The sequence below is a fragment of the Mytilus galloprovincialis genome, chromosome 10 (genome assembly GCF_965363235.1).
Source record: "Mytilus galloprovincialis chromosome 10, xbMytGall1.hap1.1, whole genome shotgun sequence".
NCBI lineage: Eukaryota > Metazoa > Mollusca > Bivalvia > Mytilida > Mytilidae > Mytilus > Mytilus galloprovincialis.
This window is the reverse complement of record NC_134847.1, coordinates 79,659,585-79,685,368: the sequence shown is the minus strand read 5'-3', so window position 1 is coordinate 79,685,368 and position 25,784 is coordinate 79,659,585. Positions and strand designations below refer to the sequence as shown.

At 38.2% G+C, this 25,784-nt stretch overlaps 1 protein-coding gene across 3 annotated transcripts in view; it reads right to left on the bottom strand.

Moving 5' to 3' along the window:
• LOC143048505 (uncharacterized) overlaps positions 1-25,784 on the bottom strand; it is a 155,583-nt gene that overhangs the window by 10,199 nt on the left and 119,600 nt on the right. For all 3 annotated transcript variants that reach the window (XM_076222195.1, XM_076222197.1, XM_076222196.1), the window contains 8 exons: positions 25,424-25,585; positions 21,559-21,652; positions 20,827-21,000; positions 19,336-19,418; positions 18,424-18,532; positions 1,901-1,983; positions 1,399-1,501; positions 1,116-1,204 (listed from right to left, as the gene is read on the bottom strand). In XM_076222195.1, the coding sequence (XP_076078310.1) occupies positions 1,116-1,204; positions 1,399-1,501; positions 1,901-1,983; positions 18,424-18,532; positions 19,336-19,418; positions 20,827-21,000; positions 21,559-21,652; positions 25,424-25,585 (897 nt within the window). The remainder of the gene's footprint in view (positions 1-1,115; positions 1,205-1,398; positions 1,502-1,900; positions 1,984-18,423; positions 18,533-19,335; positions 19,419-20,826; positions 21,001-21,558; positions 21,653-25,423; positions 25,586-25,784) is intronic.

Sequence of the window (25,784 nt, the reverse complement as noted above, 5' to 3'; positions counted from 1 at the left end):
CTAGAAATAAAAAGTATAAAATCAACAAAGTTTAAATAAGGCAGCAACCATTTGATTTTCTGGGGGGGCTATGGTTTTTTTTTCTGTACAAACTTTTTTTTTCGCGACAAGTCAAAAACAATTTTTTTCTTTCAATTTTAGCATTACATATAGTGGCAGCTGAGGGTGAAACAAACAATTTTTTTTTCTCAGAATCAAAAACAAATTTTTTTTTTCTCCAAAAACTGGAAACAAACATTTTTTTCCAAAAAAAACCATAGCCCCCCCCAGAAAATCAAATGGTTGCTGCCTAAAGGACCTAATTCAAGTGTTTACAGTTGAAGCAAATGCAGACTAAATAAGGTTTTATCAATAAATTATAAAATGGAGCCATTATTCAACTTTCAATAATACTTATACTTGATTTTTATTATAGGAATGATTTGTTATAGTTAATTACAACTTTTTCCTGTGGAATTTATTTTTGCAGCTTCTTTTTTAAGACAGCAAAATTTCACAATATTGTTTACTACATAATTATGATAATATTACTATAATTAATTACTAGAGAACTACACAATAAAAAAGGCTTCAGTGAAACAAAACAACACATTATTGATAGGCGGAAGGATCTTTTTCAGGACACCAGGATTGGGCCTATCATTTTGCTAGAATTTGGATTTACACTTGTCAGAACTCATGTATGAGGGCCTTAATGGGGGTACCTTCATGATGAATAACGGTAAAAATTCTTGCCAAATGAAGTTAGTTTATATAACAGTAAAAAAACGACTGATTTTGACGAATCATCACGTTTGATTTTTTCCCAAAATAATGGTAACGATAATTATTTGAGACCTCTGACGAATCATGATAAGAATACTTTGAAGAGTCATGGTAAAATTTTAATCAATTTGGCGCTAAAGGTAGCCGAAAATGACTGTTTCACGACTGACAGTAAAAGGTTTTCCTACCCTTAAGTATTAAAGATGATACTTTTTTCAAGTTTTAGGAAAGAACGATTTAGTTTTAAAAATCATGGATTCAGTGTTCCTTTTCACCAAGAATTAGGGATCACACCCTCTCCTACCACCCTCAATAAAAAACAGCTGTAAAGGTAAAATGGTGTTACTTACAACACATCTACATTGTAGACAAAGATTGTCTCTATCTGTCCAAACATCTCCCACTCTGTAGTATCGATCTGTGGTAGTATCATGGCAAGCTGAAAATAATTCATTCAGTAGACTAAGTATTGAAAAATAGATTACCTATAGGAAAGGTACACAACAGTTTGGTTAATAAAGTGCATAGAGAACAAATAAATTTAAAACAAAGTATTCTTTTAATTTTAACTTAAAGATTAGTTTGGAAATAAGGTGAGTTAAAAATAGCTCCAGAAATTTGAAGAGAACTTACGTGGACATTTTGGACAGCATTCTCTGTCTTCCTTTAGTTGGACAGCTGGTGGACAGTTCAACAATGGACACACTTCTTTCCTACAAATCCAACTCAAGGAACTCTAAAATGAAATGTTGACAATTGATTTGAGTATTCTGAAAGTGTTTTGTCTAATTTTGAAACAGGTACATTTGTGTCAACAATTACAAATATTCAAATCTCTTCAATTTCCTAAATCCAAAATTCAAATTAAGTACTTTTTGTTTTTTAACTAATACAAGAACTCTTTGAAAATATAAAAAAAAATCACACTGTGTTATACAATTTACTGAAACATGCAGATATTATTTTTAAATTTGAGACAAATTACACGGTAAGACGTACAGTGTCACCCCAAATTACAAATGCATCTTCCAAAAACAACATATTACTTTTAGTTTTATTCTAATTTATCATATGTCTGTTGTATAATTGGGTCTTTCAACAGTCATCATGATGAGGATATTCCTCCTATACTTACTGTACACTGACAGGAAACACAAGGATCACTGGGTTTAGGTAGAATTGTCATTCCATAAGTCTCTCTTGTACAGTTCTGTCCACCTAAAAATAAAAACATCCAAATGTCAACATAAGGTGAAACAAGAGTTTGTACACATTAACCCATTTCCACTTTTAGAGAACCTATCTTTAGTGAGACTAAATTCCAGTCAATATACTACAGTGTGCCCGTACAGAAATTGCTAACAAAAGCACATAAGTTTCACATGTGAAGCACATGAGATGCAAGTAAGAATTGTATGCAAATCAGGTTGCTCATATGTGCAGTTTGGTAGTTCATATGTGCCCACAAAAATCTAACATAATTGTTCACATGTGCAATTCAAACCCCAGGTGAGCTTTTATCATCCATGTTAGTTTTATGTTAGTTTTGTACTTTGAAAAGTTTTTCCATTCTTCTAACCATTCAAAACTAACCTACATGATCATTGCTCATATGAGCTTTTCAAAATGACATGCCCAGTCATGTACTTCCTGTAAATTCAAATTCATGAAAAGCATGCAATAAATGGAGGTAGATGGATATGGAAAATGTTAAGTCCTATATTGTGCTATTTGAAGAAAGGCATTGTTGAAATCTGATAAAACCAGTGTGGCTGTGGTTAATTATTTGTAAGTTATCATTTCTATTTCATTATTTTCATTTTTGTGTCAGATTTTTAAATATACTACAATTTTAAGTCCTTTATGGGAATATATATACAGGTTGCTTCAAAATAAGTACTACATGTATAAAGATTTTTCCTTTTAAAACTTTTTGAAATACAGTACTTATTAATCAAAGACATTCATTGTGTACTAAACTTGCAAGTCCCTCTATTAGTTTTATAATGTATATGTTATGTTTTTAGTCATGATCATGATTATTGTTTAAATAAAAAAAATAAAAAATCATATGAAAATCATAATTAACTGACAATAATTAAAAGAATAACTCTTTTAACATGATGTATCAGTTATTTTATTTTCAACTGAATTATTTAAGATTTTCATTTAAATTTGAAAAAATATTCCTTTTTTAAAGCAGCCATTTTGTTTTGGTCAACTATAATATTCACGTGTGCAACATGTGAGCAACTGCTCATATGAGCAATCTAATAAAATGCACATGTGAAACAAAAGCTCATATGAGCAGTTGCACGTGAGGTTTTTAACATGCAAATTAGGTTAGTTTCATATGTGCAATTTTTTTGCTCACAAAATGCTCACTTAATTTGCATGTTAAAAAACTCGTGTGCAATCATGTTAGTTTCTAACGTGAGCATCTTATGTGCAACTTATGTGCAACATGTTAGCACTTTTTGGTAAGGGTACTACATTTCACCTGCTGATGCAACATTATTTGTAACATTCATTTTGACCAATTTTCATGGCATCAATTCAAGTCCATTGTAAACTCAATTTGCAACCATCAAATCACTATTTGATACTGCCGGAGCTTCAAATGCAATACAGTTATCTCCTTATTGATGTAACTTTAACTTCATGGTAAACTATCTTAAACTTTGAACCTTAAATATTGAGCTAGATCTTTATTTTGAAAGTCTTTGGTTTGACAGGGAAAGGCATCCAACCCACAAGCTCTTACACTTAAGGTTAATTAGACTCTTTGGTTTGACAGGGAAAGGCATCCAACCCACAAACTCTTACACTTAAGGTTAATTAGACTCTTTGGTTTGACAAGGAAAGGCATCTAACCCACAAACTCTTACACTTAAGGTTAATTAGACTCTTTGGTGTAACAGGGAAAGGCATCTAACCCACAAGCTCTTACACTTAAGGTTAATTAGACTCTTTGGTTTGACAGGGAAAGGCATCTAACCCACAAGCTCTTACACTTAATGTTAATTAGACTCTTTGGTTTGACAGGGAAAGGCATCCAACCCACAAACTCTTACACTTAAGGTTAATTAGACTCTTTGGTTTGACAAGGAAAGGCATCTAACCCACAAACTCTTACACTTAAGGTTAATTAGACTCTTTGGTGTAACAGGGAAAGGCATCTAACCCACAAGCTCTTACACTTAAGGTTAATTAGACTCTTTGGTTTGACAGGGAAAGGCATCTAACCCACACGCTCTTACACTTAATGTTAATTAGACTCTTTGGTTTGACAGGGAAAGGCATCCAACCCACAAACTCTTACACTTAAGGTTAATTAGACTCTTTGGTTTGACAGGGAAAGGCATCTAACCCACAAGCTCTTACACTTAAGGTTAATTAGACTCTTTGGTTTGACAGGGAAAGGCATCTAACCCACAAGCTCTTACACTTAATGTTAATTAGACTCTTTGGTTTGACAGGGAAAGGCATCTAACCCACAAGCTCTTACACGTAAGGTTAATTAGACTCTTTGGTTTGACAGGGAAAGGCATCCAACCCACAAACTCTTACACTTAAGGTTAATTAGACTCTTTGGTTTGACAGGGAAAGGCATCCAACCCACAAACTCTTACACTTAAGGTTAATTAGACTCTTTGGTTTTACAGGGAAAGGCATCCAACCCACAAGCTCTTACACTTCAGGTTAATTAGACTCTTTGGTTTGACAGGGAAAGGCATCCAACCCACAAGCTCTTACACTTAAGGTTAATTAGACTCTTTGGTTTGACAGGGAAAGGCATCCAACCCACAAACTCTTACACTTAAGGTTAATTAGACTCTTTGGTTTGACAGGGAAAGGCATCCAACCCACAAGCTCTTACACTTAAGGTTAATTAGACTCTTTGGTTTGACAGGGAAAGGCATCCAACCCACAAGCTCTTACACTTAAGGTTAATTAGACTCTTTGGTTTGACAGGGAAAGGCATCCGACCCACAAGCTCTTACACTTAAGGTTAATTAGACTCTTTGGTTTGACAGGGAAAGGCATCCAACCCACAAACTCTTACACTTAAGGTTAATTAGACTCTTTGGTTTGACAGGGAAAGGCATCTAACCCACACGCTCTTACACTTAAGGTTAATTAGACTCTTTGGTTTGACAGGGAAAGGCATCTAACCCACAAACTCTTACACTTAAGGTAAATTAGACTCTTTGGTTTGACAGGGAAAGGCATCTAACCCACAAACTCTTACACTTAAGGTTAATTAGACTCTTTGGTTTGACAGGGAAAGGCATCTAACCCACACGCTCTTACACTTAAGGTTAATTAGACTCTTTGGTTTGACAGGGAAAGGCATCCAACCCACAAACTCTTACACTTAAGGTTAATTAGACTCTTTGGTTTGACAGGGAAAGGCATCTAACCCACAAGCTCTTACACTTCAGGTTAATTAGACTCTTTGGTTTGACAGGGAAAGGCATCCAACCCACACGCTCTTACACTTAAGGTTAATTAGACTCTTTGGTTTGACAGGGAAAGGCATCTAACCCACAAGCTCTTACACTTAAGGTTAATTAGACTCTTTGGTTTGACAGGGAAAGGCATCTAACCCACAAACTCTTACACTTAAGGTTAATTAGACTCTTTGGTTTGACAGGGAAAGGCATTCGGCCCACAAGCTCTTACACTTAAGGTTAATTAGACTCTTTGGTTTGACAGGGAAAGGCATCTAACCCACAAACTCTTACACTTAAGGTTAATTAGACTCTTTGGTTTGACAGGGAAAGGCATCTAACCCACACGCTCTTACACTTAAGGTTAATTAGACTCTTTGGTTTGACAGGGAAAGGCATCTAACCCACAAACTCTTACACTTAAGGTTAATTAGACTCTTTGGTTTGACAGGGAAAGGCATCCAACCCACAAGCTCTTACACTTAAGGTTAATTAGACTCTTTGGTTTGACAGGGAAAGGCATCTAACCCACACGCTCTTACACTTAAGGTTAATTAGACTCTTTGGTTTGACAGGGAACGGCATCTAACCCACAAGCTCTTACACTTGAGGTTAATTAGAATCTTTGGTTTGACAGGGAAAGGCATCTAACCCACACGCTCTTACACTTAAGGTTAATTAGACTCTTTGGTTTGACAGGGAAAGGCATCTAACCCACAAACTCTTACACTTAAGGTTAATTAGACTCTTTGGTTTGACAGGGAAAGGCATCTAACCCACAAACTCTTACACTTAAGGTTAATTAGACTCTTTGGTTTGACAGGGAAAGGCATCTAACCCACACGCTCTTACACTTAAGGTTAATTAGACTCTTTGGTTTGACAGGGAAAGGCATCCAACCCACAAACTCTTACACTTAAGGTTAATTAGACTCTTTGGTTTGACAGGGAAAGGCATCTAACCCACAAGCTCTTACACTTAAGGTTAATTAGACTCTTTGGTTTGACAGGGAAAGGCATCTAACCAACAAACTCTTACACTTAAGGTTAATTAGACTCTTTGGTTTGACAGGGAAAGGCATTCGGCCCACAAGCTCTTACAATTAAGGTTAATTAGACTCTTTGGTTTGACAGGGAAAGGCATCTAACCCACACGCTCTTACACTTGAGGTTAATTAGACTCTTTGGTTTGACAGGGAAAGGCATCTAACCCACACGCTCTTACACTTAAGGTTAATTAGACTCTTTGGTTTGACAGGGAAAGGCATCTAACCCACAAGCTCTTACACTTAAGGTTAATTAGACTCTTTGGTTTGACAGGGAAAGGCATCCAACCCACAAGCTCTTACACTTAAGGTTAATTAGACTCTTTGGTTTGACAGGGAAAGACATCCAACCCACAAGCTCTTACACTTAAGGTTAATTAGACTCTTTGGTTTGACAGGGAAAGGCATCTAACCCACACGCTCTTACACTTGAGGTTAATTAGACTCTTTGGTTTGACAGGGAAAGGCATCTAACCCACAAACTCTTACACTTAAGGTTAATTAGACTCTTTGGTTTGACAGGGAAAGGCATCTAACCCACAAACTCTTACACTTAAGGTTAATTAGACTCTTTGGTTTGACAGGGAAAGGCATTCGACCCACACGCTCTTACACTTAAGGTTAATTAGACTCTTTGGTTTGACAGGGAAAGGCATCTAACCCACACGCTCTTACACTTAAGGTTAATTAGACTCTTTGGTTTGACAGGGAAAGACATCTAACCCACAAACTCTTACACTTAAGGTTAATTAGACTCTTTGGTTTGACAGGGAAAGGCATCTAACCCACAAACTCTTACACTTAAGGTTAATTAGACTCTTTGGTTTGACAGGGAAAGGCATTCGGCCCACAAGCTCTTACACTTAAGGTTAATTAGACTCTTTGGTTTGACAGGGAAAGGCATCCAACCCACAAACTCTTACACTTAAGGTTAATTAGACTCTTTGGTTTGACAGGGAAAGGCATTCGGCCCACAAGCTCTTACACTTAAGGTTAATTAGACTCTTTGGTTTGACAGGGAAAGGCATCTAACCCACAAACTCTTACACTTAAGGTTAATTAGACTCTTTGGTTTGACAGGGAAAGGCATTCGGCCCACAAGCTCTTACACTTAAGGTTAATTAGACTCTTTGGTTTGACAGGGAAAGGCATCTAACCCACACGCTCTTACACTTAAGGTTAATTAGACTCTTTGGTTTGACAGGGAAAGGCATCTAACCCACAAGCTCTTACACTTAAGGTTAATTAGACTCTTTGGTTTGACAGGGAAAGGCATCCAACCCACAAACTCTTACACTTCAGGTTAATTAGACTCTTTGGTTTGACAGGAAAAGGCATCTAACCCACAAACTCTTACACTTAATGTTAATTAGACTCTTTGGTTTGACAAGGAAAGGCATCCAACCCACACGCTCTTACACTTAAGGTTAATTAGACTCTTTGGTTTGACAAGGAAAGGCATCTAACCCACACGCTCTTACACTTAAGGTTAATTAGACTCTTTGGTTTGACAGGGAAAGGCATCTAACCCACAAGCTCTTACACTTAAGGTTAATTAGACTCTTTGGTTTGACAGGGAAAGGCATCTAACCCACAAACTCTTACACTTAAGGTTAATTAGACTCTTTGGTTTGACAGGGAAAGGCATTCGGCCCACAAGCTCTTACACTTAAGGTTAATTAGACTCTTTGGTTTGACAGGGAAAGGCATTTAACCCACAAACTCTTACACTTAAGGTTAATTAGACTCTTTGGTTTGACAGGGAAAGGCATCTAACCCACACGCTCTTACACTTAAGGTTAATTAGACTCTTTGGTTTGACAGGGAAAGGCATCTAACCCACAAACTCTTACACTTAAGGTTAATTATACTCTTTGGTTTGACAGGGAAAGGCATCCAACCCACAAGCTCTTACACTTAAGGTTAATTAGACTCTTTGGTTTGACAGGGAAAGGCATCTAACCCACACGCTCTTACACTTAAGGTTAATTAGACTCTTTGGTTTGACAGGGAACGGCATCTAACCCACAAGCTCTTACACTTGAGGTTAATTAGACTCTTTGGTTTGACAGGGAAAGGCATCTAACCCACACGCTCTTACACTTAAGGTTAATTAGACTCTTTGGTTTGACAGGGAAAGGCATCTAACCCACAAACTCTTACACTTAAGGTTAATTAGACTCTTTGGTTTGACAGGGAAAGGCATCTAACCCACAAACTCTTACACTTAAGGTTAATTAGACTCTTTGGTTTGACAGGGAAAGGCATCTAACCCACACGCTCTTACACTTAAGGTTAATTAGACTCTTTGGTTTGACAGGGAAAGGCATCCAACCCACAAACTCTTACACTTAAGGTTAATTAGACTCTTTGGTTTGACAGGGAAAGGCATCTAACCCACAAGCTCTTACACTTAAGGTTAATTAGACTCTTTGGTTTGACAGGGAAAGGCATCTAACCAACAAACTCTTACACTTAAGGTTAATTAGACTCTTTGGTTTGACAGGGAAAGGCATTCGGCCCACAAGCTCTTACAATTAAGGTTAATTAGACTCTTTGGTTTGACAGGGAAAGGCATCTAACCCACACGCTCTTACACTTGAGGTTAATTAGACTCTTTGGTTTGACAGGGAAAGGCATCTAACCCACACGCTCTTACACTTAAGGTTAATTAGACTCTTTGGTTTGACAGGGAAAGGCATCTAACCCACAAGCTCTTACACTTAAGGTTAATTAGACTCTTTGGTTTGACAGGGAAAGGCATCTAACCCACAAACTCTTACACTTAAGGTTAATTAGACTCTTTGGTTTGACAGGGAAAGGCATTCGGCCCACAAGCTCTTACACTTAAGGTTAATTAGACTCTTTGGTTTGACAGGGAAAGGCATTTAACCCACAAACTCTTACACTTAAGGTTAATTAGACTCTTTGGTTTGACAGGGAAAGGCATCTAACCCACACGCTCTTACACTTAAGGTTAATTAGACTCTTTGGTTTGACAGGGAAAGGCATCTAACCCACAAACTCTTACACTTAAGGTTAATTATACTCTTTGGTTTGACAGGGAAAGGCATCCAACCCACAAGCTCTTACACTTAAGGTTAATTAGACTCTTTGGTTTGACAGGGAAAGGCATCTAACCCACACGCTCTTACACTTAAGGTTAATTAGACTCTTTGGTTTGACAGGGAACGGCATCTTACCCACAAGCTCTTACACTTGAGGTTAATTAGACTCTTTGGTTTGACAGGGAAAGGCATCTAACCCACACGCTCTTACACTTAAGGTTAATTAGACTCTTTGGTTTGACAGGGAAAGGCATCTAACCCACAAACTCTTACACTTAAGGTTAATTAGACTCTTTGGTTTGACAGGGAAAGGCATCTAACCCACAAACTCTTACACTTAAGGTTAATTAGACTCTTTGGTTTGACAGGGAAAGGCATCTAACCCACACGCTCTTACACTTAAGGTTAATTAGACTCTTTGGTTTGACAGGGAAAGGCATCCAACCCACAAACTCTTACACTTAAGGTTAATTAGACTCTTTGGTTTGACAGGGAAAGGCATCTAACCCACAAGCTCTTACACTTAAGGTTAATTAGACTCTTTGGTTTGACAGGGAAAGGCATCTAACCAACAAACTCTTACACTTAAGGTTAATTAGACTCTTTGGTTTGACAGGGAAAGGCATTCGGCCCACAAGCTCTTACAATTAAGGTTAATTAGACTCTTTGGTTTGACAGGGAAAGGCATCTAACCCACACGCTCTTACACTTGAGGTTAATTAGACTCTTTGGTTTGACAGGGAAAGGCATCTAACCCACACGCTCTTACACTTAAGGTTAATTAGACTCTTTGGTTTGACAGGGAAAGGCATCTAACCCACAAGCTCTTACACTTAAGGTTAATTAGACTCTTTGGTTTGACAGGGAAAGGCATCCAACCCACAAGCTCTTACACTTAAGGTTAATTAGACTCTTTGGTTTGACAGGGAAAGACATCCAACCCACAAGCTCTTACACTTAAGGTTAATTAGACTCTTTGGTTTGACAGGGAAAGGCATCTAACCCACACGCTCTTACACTTGAGGTTAATTAGACTCTTTGGTTTGACAGGGAAAGGCATCTAACCCACAAACTCTTACACTTAAGGTTAATTAGACTCTTTGGTTTGACAGGGAAAGGCATCTAACCCACAAACTCTTACACTTAAGGTTAATTAGACTCTTTGGTTTGACAGGGAAAGGCATTCGACCCACACGCTCTTACACTTAAGGTTAATTAGACTCTTTGGTTTGACAGGGAAAGGCATCTAACCCACACGCTCTTACACTTAAGGTTAATTAGACTCTTTGGTTTGACAGGGAAAGGCATCTAACCCACAAACTCTTACACTTAAGGTTAATTAGACTCTTTGGTTTGACAGGGAAAGGCATCTAACCCACAAACTCTTACACTTAAGGTTAATTAGACTCTTTGGTTTGACAGGGAAAGGCATTCGGCCCACAAGCTCTTACACTTAAGGTTAATTAGACTCTTTGGTTTGACAGGGAAAGGCATCCAACCCACAAACTCTTACACTTAAGGTTAATTAGACTTTTTGGTTTGACAGGGAAAGGCATTCGGCCCACAAGCTCTTACACTTAAGGTTAATTAGACTCTTTGGTTTGACAGGGAAAGGCATCTAACCCACAAACTCTTACACTTAAGTTAATTAGACTCTTTGGTTTGACAGGGAAAGGCATTCGGCCCACAAGCTCTTACACTTAAGGTTAATTAGACTCTTTGGTTTGACAGGGAAAGGCATCTAACCCACACGCTCTTACACTTAAGGTTAATTAGACTCTTTGGTTTGACAGGGAAAGGCATCTAACCCACAAGCTCTTACACTTAAGGTTAATTAGACTCTTTGGTTTGACAGGGAAAGGCATCCAACCCACAAACTCTTACACTTCAGGTTAATTAGACTCTTTGGTTTGACAGGAAAAGGCATCTAACCCACAAACTCTTACACTTAATGTTAATTAGACTCTTTGGTTTGACAAGGAAAGGCATCCAACCCACACGCTCTTACACTTAAGGTTAATTAGACTCTTTGGTTTGACAAGGAAAGGCATCTAACCCACACGCTCTTACACTTAAGGTTAATTAGACTCTTTGGTTTGACAGGGAAAGGCATCTAACCCACACGCTCTTACACTTCAGGTTAATTAGACTCTTTGGTTTGACAGGGAAAGGCATCTAACCCACAAACTCTTACACTTAATGTTAATTAGACTCTTTGGTTTGACAGGGAAAGGCATCTAACCCACAAGCTCTTACACTTAATGTTAATTAGACTCTTTGGTTTGACAAGGAAAGGCATCTAACCCACACGCTCTTACACTTAAGGTTAATTAGACTCTTTGGTTTGACAGGGAAAGGCATCCAACCCACACGCTCTTACACTTAAGGTTAATTAGACTCTTTGGCTTGACAGGGAACGGCATCTAACCCACACACTCTTACACTTAAGGTTAATTAGACTCTTTGGCTTGACAGGGAACGGCATCTAACCCACACACTCTTACACTTAAGGTTAATTAGACTCTTTGGTTTGACAGGGAAAGGCATCTAACCCACAAGCTCTTACACTTAATGTTAATTAGACTCTTTGGTTTGACAAGGAAAGGCATCTAACCCACACGCTCTTACACTTAAGGTTAATTAGACTCTTTGGTTTGACAGGGAAAGGCATCCAACCCACACGCTCTTACACTTAAGGTTAATTAGACTCTTTGGCTTGACAGGGAACGGCATCTAACCCACACACTCTTACACTTAAGGTTAATTAGACTCTTTGGCTTGACAGGGAACGGCATCTAACCCACACACTCTTACACTTAAGGTTAATTAGACTCTTTGGTTTGACAGGGAAAGGCATCTAACCCACACGCTCTTACACTTAAGGTTAATTAGACTCTTTGGCTTGACAGGGAACGGCATCTAACCCACACACTCTTACACTTGAGGTTAATTAGACTCTTTGGTTTGACAGGGAAAGGCATCTAACCCACACGCTCTTACACTTAAGGTTAATTAGACTCTTTGGTTTGACAGGGAACGGCATCTAACCCACACGCTCTTACACTTAAGGTTAATTAGACTCTTTGGCTTGACAGGGAACGGCATCTAACCCACACACTCTTACACTTGAGGTTAATTAGACTCTTTGGTGTAACAGGGAAAGGCATCTAACCCACACGCTCTTACACTTAAGGTTAATTAGACTCTTTGGTTTGACAGGGAAAGGCATCTAACCCACAAGCTCTTACACTTAAGGTTAATTAGACTCTTTGGTTTGACAGGGAAAGGCATCTAACCCACACGCTCTTACACTTAAGGTTAATTAGACTCTTTGGTTTGACAGGTAAAGGCATCTAACCCACAAGCTCTTACACTTAAGGTTAATTAGACTCTTTGGTTTGACAGGGAAAGGCATCTAACCCACACGCTCTTACACTTAAGGTTAATTAGACTCTTTGGTTTGACAAGGAAAGGCATCTAACCCACACGCTCTTACACTTAAGGTTAATTAGACTCTTTGGTTTGACAGGGAAAGGCATCTAACCCACACGCTCTTACACTTAAGGTTAATTAGACTCTTTGGTTTGACAGGGAAAGGCATCTAACCCACAAGCTCTTACACTTGAGGTTAATTAGACTCTTTGGTTTGACAGGGAAAGGCATCTAACCCACACGCTCTTACACTTAAGGTTAATTAGACTCTTTGGTTTGACAGGGAACGGCATCTAACCCACACGCTCTTACACTTAAGGTTAATTAGACTCTTTGGTTTGACAGGGAAAGGCATCTAACCCACAAGCTCTTACACTTAAGGTTAATTAGACTCTTTGGTTTGACAGGGAAAGGCATCCAACCCACAAACTCTTACACTTCAGGTTAATTAGACTCTTTGGTTTGACAGGAAAAGGCATCTAACCCACAAACTCTTACACTTAATGTTAATTAGACTCTTTGGTTTGACAAGGAAAGGCATCCAACCCACACGCTCTTACACTTAAGGTTAATTAGACTCTTTGGTTTGACAAGGAAAGGCATCTAACCCACACGCTCTTACACTTAAGGTTAATTAGACTCTTTGGTTTGACAGGGAAAGGCATCTAACCCACACGCTCTTACACTTCAGGTTAATTAGACTCTTTGGTTTGACAGGGAAAGGCATCTAACCCACAAACTCTTACACTTAATGTTAATTAGACTCTTTGGTTTGACAGGGAAAGGCATCTAACCCACAAGCTCTTACACTTAATGTTAATTAGACTCTTTGGTTTGACAAGGAAAGGCATCTAACCCACACGCTCTTACACTTAAGGTTAATTAGACTCTTTGGTTTGACAGGGAAAGGCATCCAACCCACACGCTCTTACACTTAAGGTTAATTAGACTCTTTGGCTTGACAGGGAACGGCATCTAACCCACACACTCTTACACTTAAGGTTAATTAGACTCTTTGGCTTGACAGGGAACGGCATCTAACCCACACACTCTTACACTTAAGGTTAATTAGACTCTTTGGTTTGACAGGGAAAGGCATCTAACCCACAAGCTCTTACACTTAATGTTAATTAGACTCTTTGGTTTGACAAGGAAAGGCATCTAACCCACACGCTCTTACACTTAAGGTTAATTAGACTCTTTGGTTTGACAGGGAAAGGCATCCAACCCACACGCTCTTACACTTAAGGTTAATTAGACTCTTTGGCTTGACAGGGAACGGCATCTAACCCACACACTCTTACACTTAAGGTTAATTAGACTCTTTGGCTTGACAGGGAACGGCATCTAACCCACACACTCTTACACTTAAGGTTAATTAGACTCTTTGGTTTGACAGGGAAAGGCATCTAACCCACACGCTCTTACACTTAAGGTTAATTAGACTCTTTGGCTTGACAGGGAACGGCATCTAACCCACACACTCTTACACTTAAGGTTAATTAGACTCTTTGGCTTGACAGGGAACGGCATCTAACCCACACACTCTTACACTTAAGGTTAATTAGACTCTTTGGTTTGACAGGGAAAGGCATCTAACCCACACGCTCTTACACTTAAGGTTAATTAGACTCTTTGGCTTGACAGGGAACGGCATCTAACCCACACACTCTTACACTTAAGGTTAATTAGACTCTTTGGCTTGACAGGGAACGGCATCTAACCCACACACTCTTACACTTAAGGTTAATTAGACTCTTTGGTTTGACAGGGAAAGGCATCTAACCCACACGCTCTTACACTTAAGGTTAATTAGACTCTTTGGCTTGACAGGGAACGGCATCTAACCCACACACTCTTACACTTGAGGTTAATTAGACTCTTTGGTTTGACAGGGAAAGGCATCTAACCCACACGCTCTTACACTTAAGGTTAATTAGACTCTTTGGTTTGACAGGGAACGGCATCTAACCCACACGCTCTTACACTTAAGGTTAATTAGACTCTTTGGCTTGACAGGGAACGGCATCTAACCCACACACTCTTACACTTGAGGTTAATTAGACTCTTTGGTGTAACAGGGAAAGGCATCTAACCCACACGCTCTTACACTTAAGGTTAATTAGACTCTTTGGTTTGACAGGGAAAGGCATCTAACCCACAAGCTCTTACACTTAAGGTTAATTAGACTCTTTGGTTTGACAGGGAAAGGCATCTAACCCACACGCTCTTACACTTAAGGTTAATTAGACTCTTTGGTTTGACAGGGAAAGGCATCTAACCCACAAGCTCTTACACTTAAGGTTAATTAGACTCTTTGGTTTGACAGGGAAAGGCATCTAACCCACACGCTCTTACACTTAAGGTTAATTAGACTCTTTGGTTTGACAAGGAAAGGCATCTAACCCACACGCTCTTACACTTAAGGTTAATTAGACTCTTTGGTTTGACAGGGAAAGGCATCTAACCCACACGCTCTTACACTTAAGGTTAATTAGACTCTTTGGTTTGACAGGGAAAGGCATCTAACCCACAAGCTCTTACACTTGAGGTTAATTAGACTCTTTGGTTTGACAGGGAAAGGCATCTAACCCACACGCTCTTACACTTAAGGTTAATTAGACTCTTTGGCTTGACAGGGAACGGCATCTAACCCACACGCTCTTACACTTAAGGTTAATTAGACTCTTTGGCTTGACAGGGAACGGCATCTAACCCACACGCTCTTACACTTAAGGTTAATTAGACTCTTTGGTTTGACAAGGAAAGGCATCTAACCCACACGCTCTTACACTTAAGGTTAATTAGACTCTTTGGTTTGACAGGGAAAGGCATCTAACCCACACGCTCTTACACTTAAGGTTAATTAGACTCTTTGGTTTGACAGGGAAAGGCATCTAACCCACACGCTCTTACACTTAAGGTTAATTAGACTCTTTGGTTTGACAGGGAAAGGCATCTAACCCACACGCTCTTACACTTAAGGTTAATTAGACTCTTTGGTTTGACAGGGAAAGGCATCTAACCCACACGCTCTTACACTTAAGGTTAATTAGACTCTTTGGTTTGACAGGGAAAGGCATCCAACCCACAAGCTCTTACACTTCAGGTTAATTGGACTCTTTGGTTTGACAGGGAAAGGCATCCAACCCACAAGCTCTTACACTTCAGGTTAATTAGACTCTTTGGTTTGACAGGGAAAGGCATCTAACCCACAAGCTCTTACACTTAATGTTAATTAGACTCTTTGGTTTGACAGGGAAAGGCATCCAACCCACACGCTCTTACACTTAAGGTTAATTAGACTCTTTGGTTTGACAGGGAAAGGCATCCAACCCACAAGCTCTTACACTTAAGGTTAATTAGACTCTTTGGTTTGACAGGGAAAGGCATCTAACCCACACGCTCTTACACTTAAGGTTAATTAGACTCTTTGGTTTGACAGGGAAAGGCATTCGACCCACACGCTCTTACACTTAAGGTTAATTAGACTCTTTGGTTTGACAGGGAAAGGCATCTAACCCACACGCTCTTACACTTAAGGTTAATTAGACTCTTTGGTTTGACAGGGAAAGGCATCTAACCCACAAACTCTTACACTTAAGGTTAATTAGACTCTTTGGTTTGACAAGAAAAGGCATCTAACCCACACGCTCTTACACTTAATGTTAATAAGACTCTTTGGTTTGACAGGGAAAGGCATCCGACCCACAAGCTCTTACACTTAAGGTTAATTAGACTCTTTGGTTTGACAGGGAAAGGCATTAAGTTAATTAGACTCTTTGGTTTGACAGGGAAAGGCATCCGACCCACAAGCTCTTACACTTAAGGTTAATTAGACTCTTTGGTTTTACAGGGAAAGGCATCCAACCCACAAGCTCTAACACTTAAGGTTAATTAGACTCTTTGGTTTGACAGGGAAAGGCATCTAACCCACAAACTCTTACACTTAAGGTTAATTAGACTCTTTGGTTTGACAGGGAACGGCATCTAACCCACACGCTCTTACACTTAAGGTTAATTAGACTCTTTGGTTTGACAGGGAAAGGCATCCAACCCACAGGCTCTTACACTTAAGGTTAATTAGACTCTTTGGTTTGACAGGGAAAGGCATCTAACCCACAAACTCTTACACTTAAGGTTAATTAGACTCTTTGGTTTGACAGGGAAAGGCATTAAGTTAATTAGACTCTTTGGTTTGACAGGGAAAGGCATCTAACCCACACGCTCTTACACTTAAGGTTAATTAGACTCTTTGGTTTGACAGGGAAAGGCATTAAGTTAATTAGACTCTTTGGTTTGACAGGGAAAGGCATCTAACCCACACGCTCTTACACTTAAGGTTAATTAGACTCTTTGGTTTGACAGGGAAAGGCATCTAACCCACAAGCTCTTACACTTAAGGTTAATTAGACTCTTTGGTTTGACAAGGAAAGGCATCTAACCCACAAGCTCTTACACTTAAGGTTAATTAGACTCTTTGGTTTGACAGGGAAAGGCATCTAACCCACACGCTCTTACACTTAAGGTTAATTAGACTCTTTGGTTTGACAGGGAAAGGCATCTAACCCACACGCTCTTACACTTAAGGTTAATTAGACTCTTTGGTTTGACAGGGAAAGGCATCTAACCCACACGCTCTTACACTTAAGGTTAATTAGACTCTTTGGTTTGACAAGGAAAGGCATCTAACCCACACGCTCTTACACTTAAGGTTAATTAGACTCTTTGGTGTAACAGGGAAAGGCATCTAACCCACACGCTCTTACACTTAAGGTTAATTAGACTCTTTGGTTTGACAGGGAAAGGCATCTAACCCACAAACTCTTACACTTAAGGTTAATTAGACTCTTTGGTTTGACAGGGAAAGGCATTAAGTTAATCAGACTCTTTGGTTTGACAGGGAAAGGCATCTAACCCACACGCTCTTACACTTAAGGTTAATTAGACTCTTTGGTGTAACAGGGAAAGGCATCTAACCCACACGCTCTTACACTTAAGGTTAATTAGACTCTTTGGTGTAACAGGGAAAGGCATCTAACCCACACGCTCTTACACTTAAGGTTAATTAGACTCTTTGGTTTGACAGGGAAAGGCATCTAACCCACAAGCTCTTACACTTAATGTTAATTAGACTCTTTGGTTTGACAGGGAAAGGCATCTAACCCACACGCTCTTACACTTAAGGTTAATTGGACTCTTTGGTTTGACAGGGAAAGGCATTCGACCCACACGCTCTTACACTTAAGGTTAATTAGACTCTTTGGTTTGACAGGGAAAGGCATCTAACCCACACGCTCTTACACTTAAGGTTAATTAGACTCTTTGGTTTGACAGGGAAAGGCATCTAACCCACACGCTCTTACACTTAAGGTTAATAAGACTCTTTGGTTTGACAGGGAAAGGCATCCGACCAACACGCTCTTACACTTAAGGTTAATTAGACTCTTTGGTTTGACAGGGAAAGGCATCTAACCCACACGCTCTTACACTTAAGGTTAATTAGACTCTGGTTTGACAGGGAAAGGCATCCAACCCACAAGCTCTTACACTTCAGGTTAATTAGACTCTTTGGTTTGACAGGGAAAGGCATCCGACCCACATGCTCTTACACTTAAGGTTAATTAGACTAGATGGAGAACAACATAAAAAAACCTACCTCCAGAACAAGTCGGACAACATTTTCCTACAGATGGAGATATGATCTGTTCAGCTGGGCAGTTAGATGTCGCTGGACACATCACATAATGGCAGGTCATTCTTCCTCCCTATCAGATACAAAATATAAACCATATTACTAGTGTATGCCATTTCAATCTTCAATGCATACATTTTAAGAAACAAATAATTCATCAATTTCTGTAAGACACCTCCATCAATACTGATTGGTACATTATCAAATTGTGTATGATTATTTAGTGAATGCAGCTTGCTTAAATTGTTGTTGAACTTGCAAGACTTAGCCATAATATTCACTTAATGAGAAGTTACCAGAAATTTTGTCTCTGTGTCCCCTCTCATATAATAAAATGCTCTACTGAGCGCAGCTGGATACACCCGCACAGGTCCAACCCTGAAACGTAGGGGCAAAAATGGACACAATATTCAAAATTGACACAGGTCTGAATTTGGATTGTAATTAAATATTTGACATATAAGAGATTTCTGAATAAATGTAGTCAAAGAACTTGAAATTAGTTATATGAATTTAATTTATATTCAATTCAAGATTTCTTGCTGCTGTGCAATACATTGTGCTGTTGTGTGCAATACTTAGTAAATCTGTTGTCAGACTATAAACAAATAAAGGGAGATCATTTTAAAAGATATAAACCAGGCACCAAAGTTGACATATTATTGGTTTCTGAACTGCTCAAAGCACTTTTTGTCAATAGATAAAAAATTCACCAAAGTTTAATGCAAATTGGGTAAAGCGTTTTTGAGTTAATGTACCACGTGTTGTTTTCAGAGGGATGGACAGACAGACGGACATACAGATGGACTTACGGTAAACTGCATAACATAATACGTCACATAAAGGGGCGTATAAAACTGTATTCTGTGTACTTACCTTACATTCACATAAATCACATGGATCTCCAGATGGACTGAACATATCACCATCACTGTAAACTCTGTCTCTATGTCTACATGCTGAAATAAATTTTATTCAGATTTTAAGTAATTAATTTTTAATATATAATTTTTATTAGTCAGGTAAATTTAGTTTAAACATATTTGTTTATAGTGGATTGGTAAACAAGTTATTACAACTTATATTAATCCCTCTCCACTTTGCGGGTGCAAGTACTACCTTGTAGCGGCATTAGCTCGATCTTTTTCCAAATCTCCAAGGGTGTCTTTTACGTGCAAAAGATATTGCTCTCTCTTAACACAGGTCAGCCATTTATTGTCCCCTATCATCGTTTCTCAAGACCATACTCGCAAATTGTGTCAAGGGAGAGTTGAAAATCAAGTCCCTGAAATTTTCTCCACTGAACAGGGATTTAACCAGGAACCTTTGTGTTGGTAGTCTGATGCTCTAACAACTACACCATGGCTCTCTGATTTGATTTGATTCAATCTTTATTATATTTTTTATATAGGAAAAGGAATATTTCACAACAAAATTTAGATTTTTTTTGGATTTTTAAAAATTATTAATGAATTGTGACGAGATAGGTGTCTCAAAATTATTATCTTGCAGTCAATTTTTAAAGCTTTAAATTAGTATATTTGTATGCAGCATGGATTAAATTCACTTTTATGTCAATTATTTATCAATGCCAATAATAAATGCATGCAATTATTTTATAATATATACATTGTACGCATCACATCATTTTTTTGTATCTATTGTCTTGGGGCAACATGTCAATCTGTCTATTTTGTAAATTGGTCAGTGAATATGCCATTTACATAAGTTCCTTATGTCTTAACTGTAATCCTGTCCCCTTTTTCTGAATGTGACTTACCCAATTAACACTTATTACCAGGTTTGTACTATAGAGCAACCTGAAGAGTGACACATGTCTCCTTTTATTCCATATCTTTTTGGATAAAGGTATATATGCACCAATTAGACTTATCACTATGTTTGTCCTTACCTTTGCAACTCAAGACTTGCCACTTGTGAAGGAGGATATGCTTAGCCTATCAGAGCACCTCAGATCACTGCCAGTTTTTGGTGGAGTTGGTGTTGCTCAGTCTTTAGTTTTCTATGTTGTCTTGGGTAATATTGTTTGGTTTTTTGGTTTTTTTCTTTGTTAGTTGTGAGTTTATTTTCGAGTTATGAGTTTTAATGTCCATCTGGTATCTTTCGCCTATCTTTAACAAATAAACTTATTTGGCTACACATTACAATACACATCAATACAGGCCAAAGATAGTGATCGTTTTTCTGATATGTGTAGTATTTTTAAATTACTAACTTGTATAAGCAGATGAATATGGTGACGTACAGAAAGGGTAACGCTGAATACCCCTGATGCCTAGGGATGTGGGCATAAAAACATGACCTAGAAAACTAATTGGGTAAAATTTGTTGTTAAGTTCTACTTACTTGGACACACTGGACAACACTGGCCTGGGACATTAATCGGGTTGTCACATGTAGAAAAGCAGTGCATCTCCATACATGTAACAATACCCCCTCTACATGCACATGTTTTACATGGGTTGTTGTCTATTGTCCATGCATCTCCATCACTGTGGTATATACCATTATATCTACATCCTGTAAGTATATATATGATTACATCATGTAAGTATAAAAGAATTTAAAAATAATGTCATGAATAAACATTAACTGTCAAAAGTACCCTTTTGTGGGTACCAGTTTTTATGGTTGATGGAAAAGTTGCATTTTCATTTATATTTGGTTTTATAAAAGTTTAAGTTGAACATTTAAATTCATTGTTTATCTATATCCTTAAAATCCAAGAAAATGTATATCACACAAATAATAATGAGTCCAAAGTTTCCAAATAAACAGTGATAATCAATGATTTTAAGACCTTTCACTATTATTAAAAAAACATTTAGAATCTGTTTATTTGTAAATTACATTAATAAAACTATTCAGGGAGATTGTTAGACATAAGAAAATTTCACTGACTGTTGTCGTCTCCATAACTGATATAACAAACAAGTCATCTACAAAACATGTTATTTTCTTTTTAGTATCTATAAAAATAATAATACTAATTTTACATTTTAAATTTTATTTTATGTTGGAAAAGTAAAGATATTATGGGATTACTATTAAAACTAAGAAATAAATGATATAACTTACCTAGACAAACATCACAACACTGTCCTGGTAATTTCTCTGTCCGTGGGCATGTCAGTCTAGGACAAGTTTGTGTCAGACATCCTACATTACCACTCTGTAACAAAAATAGAGAAAAACATATCAAAACAAAATCTGTAACCATTCAAAGGAGTAGGTTCAGTAAGACCCTTTTTTTGCCTCAAAATGTAGCAGTTTTAGAAAATTGTGAAAATGTATTCTGTAAGCTTTATTTTGGAAAGTAAAATGCTTCTGCTACATAAATATGAGCTGTTTTTGACAATACAATGCACAAATATAGCGTTCTAGCATCATTAAGTCATGGTAAATTACTGAAATCTTCAAAAATTTAGCATTTTGGTTAATTTTAAAACGGTTTCCGTCTATAATGAAAGTGGCCACATTCGTGTTCATTCATAATATTGAAATATAAGTTGTATTTGATAATACTGTGGATTCATTATAATTCGTTGGATACCATTTTTCGTGGCTTTCGTGGGTACAGGTGAACCACGAAATAAAATGTTCAACGAATTACAAAATTTCTATAGGATATATGCAGACTTTGGCGAAACCACGAAATTAAATATTCACGAACATGCAAGTTTTCGGTATCCACGAAAATTGGTACCCACGAAAATAAATGAATCCACAGTAATACAAAACATATATAAAGGTTGAGGATGAACACGGATGCGGCCACTTTCATTTGTGACAAAAACCATCTGAAAAGTGACGTTTTTTGCATATTTGATAGATTTTTCATATTTAAGCTTCAATCAGAGCGTTTTCAATGACTAAATCAGTTAAAATCTTTCACATAAACTAATCGAATCAATTGAAATAGACACTTAAGTGTTTAAAAAGTGTCCAAAAACTTTCGTTAGAAGAACCTGAAATTTGAGGCCAAAATCGGCCCTTACCTGACCTACTCCTTTTACGAAGGAAACTTTTAGTATAGCAATAAAAAAACCTTTTTTGTTCTATCTCTTAAATATGCCATGACAAATTATTGAACAACAATAATCTGAGAAATAATATGGTTGTTTTAAGCACTTTGAGTTTACATTAATATTACCTTTATTGAAAGTTATTTTTTTAAGGGTAAAAAAGTTAGTCTGGAAGAACACCTTTAATTTAACAATTGATAATCTTAAAAGAGTGAACAATCAAGCCAATAATTAATAAAACAAATATGAAAATCATATGAATTGTAACCTACCTGACATGAACAAGTGTAACATGGATCTGGTTATTGCCACCTACCTGACATGAACAAGTGTTACATGGATCTGGTTATTGCCATCTACCTGACATGAACAAGTGTTACATGGATCTAGTTATTGCCACCTACCTGACATGAACAAGGGTTACATGGATCTAGTTATTGCCACCTACCTGACATGAACAAGTGCTACATGGATCTGGTTATTGCCACCTACCTGACATGAACAAGTGTTACATGGATCTAGTTATTGCCACCTACCTGACATGAACAAGTGTTACATGGATCTGGTTATTGTGACCTACCTGACATGAACAAGTGTTACATGGATCTGGTTATTGCCACCTACCTGACATGAACAAGTGTAACATGGATCTAGTTATTGCCACCTACCTGACATGATCAAGTGTTACATGGATCTGGTTATTGCCACCTACCTGACATGAACAAGTGTTACATGGATCTGGTTATTGGGACCTACCTGACATGAACAAGTGTAAAATGAATCTGGTTATTGCGACCGACCTGACATGAACAAGTGTTACATGGATCTGGTTATTGCGACCTACCTGACATGAACAAGTGTTACATGGATCTGGTTATTGCTACCTACCTGACATGAACAAGTGTTACATGGATCTAGTTATTGCCACCTACCTGATATGAACAAGTGTTACTTGGATCTGGTTATTGAGACCTACCTGACATGAACAAGTGTAACATGGATCTAGTTATTGCCACCTACCTGACATGATCAAGTGTTACATGGATCTGGTTATTGCCACCTACCTGATATGAACAAGTGTTACATGGATCTGGTTATTGGGACCTACCTGACATGAACAAGTGTAAAATGAATCTGGTTATTGCCACCTACCTGACATGAACAAGTGTTACATGGATCTGGTTATTGCGACCTACCCTGACATGAACAAGTATTACATGGATCTGGTTATTGCGACCTATCTGACATGAACAAGTATTACATGGATCTGGTTATTGCGACCTACCTGACATGAACAAGTGTTACATGGATCTAGTTATTGCCACCTACCTGACATGAACAAGTGTTACATGGATCTAGTTATTGCCACCTACCTGACATGAACAAGTGTTACATGGATCTGGTTATTGCCACCTACCTGACATGAACAAGTGTTAAATCGATCTGGTTATTGGGACCTACCTGACAGGAAACAAGTGTTACATGGATCTGGTTATTGCCACATACCTGACATGAACAAGTGTTACATGGATCTGGTTATTGCCACCTACCTGACATGAACAAGTGTTACATGGATCTGGTTATTGCGACCTACCTGACATGAACAAGTGTTCCATGGATCTGGTAATTGCGACCTACCCTGACATGAACAAGTATTACATGGATCTGGTTATTGTGACCTACCTGACATGAACAAGTGTTACATGGATCTGGTTATTGCCACCTACCTGACATGAACAAGTGTAACATGGATCTAGTTATTGCCACCTACCTGACATGATCAAGTGTTACATGGATCTGGTTATTGCCACCTACCTGACATGAACAAGTGTTACATGGATCTGGTTATTGGGACCTACCTGACATGAACAAGTGTAAAATGAATCTGGTTATTGCGACCGACCTGACATGAACAAGTGTTACATGGATCTGGTTATTGCGACCTACCTGACATGAACAAGTGTTACATGGATCTGGTTATTGCTACCTACCTGACATGAACAAGTGTTACATGGATCTAGTTATTGCCACCTACCTGATATGAACAAGTGTTACTTGGATCTGGTTATTGAGACCTACCTGACATGAACAAGTGTAACATGGATCTAGTTATTGCCACCTACCTGACATGATCAAGTGTTACATGGATCTGGTTATTGCCACCTACCTGATATGAACAAGTGTTACATGGATCTGGTTATTGGGACCTACCTGACATGAACAAGTGTAAAATGAATCTGGTTATTGCCACCTACCTGACATGAACAAGTGTTACATGGATCTGGTTATTGCGACCTACCCTGACATGAACAAGTATTACATGGATCTGGTTATTGCGACCTATCTGACATGAACAAGTATTACATGGATCTGGTTATTGCGACCTACCTGACATGAACAAGTGTTACATGGATCTAGTTATTGCCACCTACCTGACATGAACAAGTGTTACATGGATCTAGTTATTGCCACCTACCTGACATGAACAAGTGTTACATGGATCTGGTTATTGCCACCTACCTGACATGAACAAGTGTTAAATCGATCTGGTTATTGGGACCTACCTGACAGGAAACAAGTGTTACATGGATCTGGTTATTGCCACATACCTGACATGAACAAGTGTTACATGGATCTGGTTATTGCCACCTACCTGACATGAACAAGTGTTACATGGATCTGGTTATTGCGACCTACCTGACATGAACAAGTGTTCCATGGATCTGGTAATTGCGACCTACCCTGACATGAACAAGTATTACATGGATCTGGTTATTGCGACCTACCTGACATGAACAAGTATTACATGGATCTGGTTATTGCGACCTACCTGACATGAACAAGTATTACATGGATCTGGTTATTGCGACCTACCTGACATGAGCAAGTGTTACATGGATCTGGTTATTGAGACCTACCTGACATGAACAAGTGTTACATGGATCTGGTTTATACTGGTCTCCATTTCCAATTAATCGTCCCTCATACATGCAGTCATCACAAACAGGGCAGCAGTCACCCTGTCTAGGGTGTGAACAACGAACATCACATGACACAGCATCGCATCTCACTCTTCCTGCCTACATACAACATGAAAACAGTATGCAAATATCCTTTGTGGGTGTTCAATTACAAAGAGAATGCCTTTTTATAATTAATGCTTCATGTTATACAGCTTATATACATAATTTGAATACTAAAGTAAATGTAATACACCTAATATTTATTCAGAAATCTGCACAGGTTGTCCTGAAAATATGAGCCCTTGAACTATTGATG